General features: G+C 52.0%; 1 protein-coding gene across 1 annotated transcript; it reads right to left on the reverse strand.

The window, feature by feature from the left end:
* Window positions 1–585: 585 nt before the first annotated feature.
* Tcf23 (transcription factor 23) lies at window positions 586–5,026 on the reverse strand. The gene is made up of 3 exons (XM_032908793.1): window positions 4,814–5,026; window positions 3,474–3,716; window positions 586–1,116 (listed from the first exon to the last, which is right to left on the reverse strand). The coding sequence occupies exons 1-3, from the start codon at window positions 5,024–5,026 to the stop codon at window positions 925–927; spliced, it is 648 nt and encodes a 215-aa protein (XP_032764684.1). The 3' UTR covers window positions 586–924.

Raw genomic sequence — 5,026 nt, forward strand, 5'->3', positions numbered from 1 at the left:
CACCTTGTTTTACACGTCCTTGAGATGAGGTTTCTAACACACCAGAGAGAGAACACTGCTTACTATGCCACGGGAGAGATGCTCCCGCTCTGTCTAGGGCCCTTTGAGGAGATAAAGCTGGGGAGATTGCGGTCCTCTGCAGGCAGGGCTGTGAGTGGCTGCTTCGTTGAGCGAAGGCAGAGCTGACTGTGGGATAAGATGATCTGGCCCTAGATAGCTGGGACTAGCTAAGTGTCCCTGGCTTGTGAACCATCTAAGTCTGGGGCTTCATCTGCTGGGAAGATGTGAAAGGGCTGCAGGGCCCTGGTGCAGGAAGGCGGTGACGAGGGGCCCACTGGTGAGATGGTATTCCAGGGAGAAGCACCCTGATCTCGCCTATGCCTCTTTGATGTTGGATAAACATCTTGTAGGGAAATTAAAAAAAAAAAATCGCACTCCATTCTTCAGCTTCCTCTCTGGCTTTGTGACCTGACCCCAGACATGTTCATACTTACTGCTACCAAAAGCCCTTCAGGCCCCCTGGTATGCCCATGAGCACCCAGGGCCAGGGCTACTGTGGTCCTAGCCCCATGCTGTACCGGCACAGCCATTTCTGTCTTCTTGTATTCTTCTTGAAGAGCCCTAGGGAAGGGGATGTGATGCCCTAACTTGACTTTGAACCACGTCAAACACGGTTTCTCTTTCACTTCCCGTCAGTACCGTAGAAGAGCCAAGCATGAACTCCATCCTGGGTTTCCTCGGAACTCTCTACCACTGATGTCTTTACTGCTGCTTCTTCTGCCTACCGGAAGCCAACCCTGAACGTGAAACTTGAGCCTGAGTCAAACCCAAAGGCTGAGTCAAGGGGAGGACAGGCAGAGCGGGCAGAAAATCCAGGTCCTTAAGCGGAGTCGCAGTCTAAGAGAGCAGGATGAGTGGTGGTGGTCATTCGTTACCAAGGGCTGGAGAGACTGGAGAGGCAAGGAGGGTATCTGTGGCTACGGAGACCTGGGACCCCAGCTGTGCATCCCTGCTTCTGTGGTCAGTAGCGATGGCTGTGGTGGAATCAGTTGTGGTGGACTCCGGGCCAGAGCATCCCAAGCCTCCTGCATAGAGACGAGATCGCATGGGCCACTTCTGAAAAGACGTAAGATGGGAAAGGATTAACACAGCTATTGTGGTCCTGTGTAGTCCAGAACCATTACGACCTTAGGTCTGGCCTTCCCTGGTATCCCCTGCTTGACATGTCCCCCAAATATCACAGTCTTAAATGCTCTCCCAACTGCCTGACAGAGGCATAGGAGGAGCCCACTGTGGGCACAGAAGGCTTTAAGAGGAGCACAACTTGGTTGGGGGCTGGGGGAGAGGGTAGACAGGCGCACTGAGTGAGGGAATGTGAGAGAGAAGTGGAGGAGGGAGAGGATGGGGCTCGTCAGCTCGCACCCTGCCAGGAGTTTAAGGTCTTCTCACTAGGAGCAAGGATGGTTTTAGAAAATGCAAGAATAGTCAGGTAGTGGCAGCGGCACGTGCGTTCCTTTAATCCCAACACTCAGAAGGCAGAGGCAGGAGGATCTCTGTGAGTTTGAGACCAGCCTGGTCTACAGATCTAGTTCTAGGACAGCCAGGGCTATACAGAGAGAGAAACCCACAGAGAGAGACACTGTCTCAAATAGAAACATAGAGAGCTGGATGGACGGATGGACAGACAGACAAAGGGACAGACAGACAGACAGATGAAAAACTGCAAGGATTACTGTGCTGAGTTTATCTTCCTCTCTGTCATTCCCCACTTGGGGGCTCAGTGCCTCTCTCCACTAATCAGAGTTCTAGATCTAGGCTCTCCCCTCCCCTCCACGCCCTTCCTCTCCTCTCCTCTGCTCTCTCACCATTGTATTTATTGTGCATCTACTATTCTCCAGGGCTTCGTTTTCCATCAATCACCACTTTACAGATAAGGACCTTGCTCTCTTACCCATGGCCCTCTGCCCAGTGCTGCTTTTAGCATTTCAGACCTACCCCATTTAACCTCAGAGGCTTGTATTTCATCTATATTCTCAAGGGGGGGGGACTTTTTCAGAAGAACCATATGTATGAAAAAGAGATGATATAGAAGTATCCATCGTAAAAATCAGGCTGAGGGCTAGAGGCTGCTGGACTGGACGGTGCTGACCAGAACTCCCGAAGCCCAGGGTTCGATCCCCAGTATAGTGTAAACCAAGTGGGGTGGGCGGCCTGAATTCAGGAAGGTGGAGGTGGGAGGAACAGAGGGCCAAGGTTGTCACAAGCTACACCTGAGTTTGAGGCCAGCTTGAAATATCTGATATCTTGTCTTTAAAAACAAAGTCATCCCTTAGGAAGGCCGAGTGGCCCTCCCTGTATGACACAGCACAGTCTTTTGTGTTTGCTTGCTCTGTTGTCTTCTCTGTCTAGGCCTGGCTGTTCTGAGACTCCCTTTTTAGACCAGGCTGGCCTCGAACTCACAGAGATCTGCCTGCCTCTGCCTACTAAGGACCTCTCACCTATTTTTTTTCTCTTCATTTTAACACAGAGTCTTGCTAAATTGCCAGACCAGCCTGGATCTGGCAGTCCCTCTGCCTTGGTTTCCTGTGTCCTGAGACCGCGGGTGTGGTCCACCATGCCTGGCTCACAGCATATTCTTTACATGGGTCCCTGTGAGGGAGGCGCTTGCTGGGGTCGGGGGAGCTGAGAGCCAAGGTCTGCAGTCAGAAGCCCAGGTTCAAACTACATCTGGCCACTTGCCCTCCCTGACCTCCCATCTCCTCACAGGAAATCTTCCTTTGGCTCTTGCAGCCAAGAGATAAGAATGCTCTAAAGTGCTCAGCTCCATCCCTAGCTTGTCCTTAGCATCCAATCATAGTGGCTGTTGCTGCCGTGTGGATTATTATTAATTTTCCTTCCATTCATGATAATTGTTAATTATCCTATTATTATTATTATTATTATTATTATTATTATTATTATTATTATTATTAATTTTGTACTCCAAAAGAGATGGCTGGCTCCTCGCTTGTTCTATCTTGCACATTCTCAAGCTGGGGTTCAGGAAAACCAGGTAAGAAGAGTTTGGCACGGTCGGTGCTGCAAGCCCTCCAACCCAGATTGATTGCCTTGCAATCTGATGGCTTCTGCACTGTGGGCTTAGGCCGTTCTCCCAGAGAGCAGACATCTGCCGTAAGAATAGTCCAGAGAGAAGTAAGTCAGGTGCCACACAACGAGGTGAAGCTGTTTGGAGACGGATGACTCTCCTGGGTTCTGGGCCTCAGACCAGGAACCTGCTCCTCTCTTCCCCCGACACTAAGAATCTCAGTCTTCTCCTCCTCCCGGAGCAAGCGCATTCCCACGCAGCCGCTCCCAGTCGCCGCTCCACCCCAAGAGCCGGCCTCCGTCCTCCTTCTGAGAGAACCAGAAGAAAATGACCCCAATTCCTATTCCGTTACCGGAGGTTCGTGACCAAGTTCGGGCCAGTGACCTACCTTAAGAGGGTGCAAGTAACGGAGCCCACGCAGGAAGGGAGGCCAGGCAGGACCAGGCAACTCATGGCCGAGGGTTCGGGTGAGGTGGGCGATGTAGCTTGTGGCCAGCACTAGCACATCCAACTTGGAAAGCTTGGTGTCAGGTGGTACTGCAGGCAGAGCAGCCTGCAGCGCCAGAAAGGCCTGACGCAGTGTCTTCACCCGAGTCCGTTCCCGTGCCGCGTTCTCCGGGCTGGCCTCACTCTGCAGAGAGGACCCATGAGTGCATCCAACACAGATTCCCATCTAACCCTGGCTTCTTGTTAGTGCTGCTATTGTTGGGACAGAGTTTCATGTAGCCCAGGCTAGACCTGAACTCCCCGTGTAGCCCGGGATAACCTCGAACTCAGGATCGGACTGCTTCAACTTCCTAAGTGCTGGGATTATAGGGACATACCACCATACCTGGTTGACCTTGACTTCTAAGGGCCCATTAGGGCCATGTCTTCTGCTGGAACTAACTAATGGGCCCCACTGGTTTTATCTAAGCCATGCCTCATAATACAAACAAAGGAAGGCCTAGGCTGGGATCAGATGGCTGGAAGGTGGCAACACTTGGCTCAGAACCCAAGTCCCATTTTCTTTCTATAACTTCATTATCGTCTGTTCCACTCCCATGGGAGTGTGGATCCTGCTTATCAGGGTACCCTCCGTGCCACAGGGAGCATAGAGCCACAGCCACGCCCCTGCTTAGTAGGGCTGACCCTTGACCCAACTAGGTCCTGAGTTAAAGAAGTTGTTATGGTAAAGAGGGAAGGACTCTGTACCAAGGATCAAAACCTATCATCCTGGACTACAGGTTTAGCTAAATTGGTAGAATGTTTGCCTAGCATGTGAAAGGCCCAGGGTTCAATCCCTGTCACTGTATAAACTGGTGTGGTAGCATATACTGTTAGCTCTCGGATTGTGGAGGCAGAAGGGTCAGAAGTTCACGTTCTAGGGTACAGGGAAAGTTGGAGGCCAGCCTGGGCTGTGTGAGTCTCTAGCTCAGAAATATATGCATATAAACCAAACCAAAACAAGTCAGTCTAGGTCCCCTGCCACTGGCGGCTGCTCAGGGACATCAGGCAATTCACGTATCTCCCCTGGCCCTGAGTTTCCTCAGTAGAACTCAGTTACATCAACTCTCTGAGCTTTGCTGTGCTGAAGCTCTGACCTGTCCTGCTGCCTCCTGCACGTTACCATAGAGACCAGCTCTTGGGCAGATCCATCAACACTGATCAAGGCTCTTCCTTCAGAGATGGTACCTCACTGCCCTCCAAACCCTTCCTTCCCCGGCTCCCTCCTCTGAGTGTCCTTACCCTGCCATGAGCTGTCCCCCTAGCTCTGGTCCCTCGAGGGGCAGAGGTGACTCTGCTCAATCTGTGATTGCTCCAGCTAGTGTCGTCCCACAGGTCCTGCCTTGTCCTGTTGAGGCGGCTCCTCTTCCTGTCAGTGCCCAGGAGCAACCGTGCCTTGGGCTTATTACGCCCTGCTTCCGGCATTGCTGGTGCCTCCGTGGCCTCCCGTGACAT

The sequence above is a fragment of the Rattus rattus genome, chromosome 7 (genome assembly GCF_011064425.1).
Source record: "Rattus rattus isolate New Zealand chromosome 7, Rrattus_CSIRO_v1, whole genome shotgun sequence".
Classification (NCBI taxonomy): domain Eukaryota; kingdom Metazoa; phylum Chordata; class Mammalia; order Rodentia; family Muridae; genus Rattus; species Rattus rattus.

Coding starts and splice junctions, on each gene's coding strand:
- Tcf23 (XM_032908793.1), bottom strand. CDS start 5,026: ATGTCACGGGAGGCCACGGAGGCACCAGCAATGCCGGAAGCAGGGCGT. Junction 3,717..4,813: donor GGGGGACAGCTCATGGCAGG/GTAAGGACACTC, acceptor TCCTCTCTGCAG/AGTGAGGCCAGCCCGGAGAA. Junction 1,117..3,473: donor GTTACTTGCACCCTCTTAAG/GTAGGTCACTGG, acceptor ACGTCTTTTCAG/AAGTGGCCCATGCGATCTCG.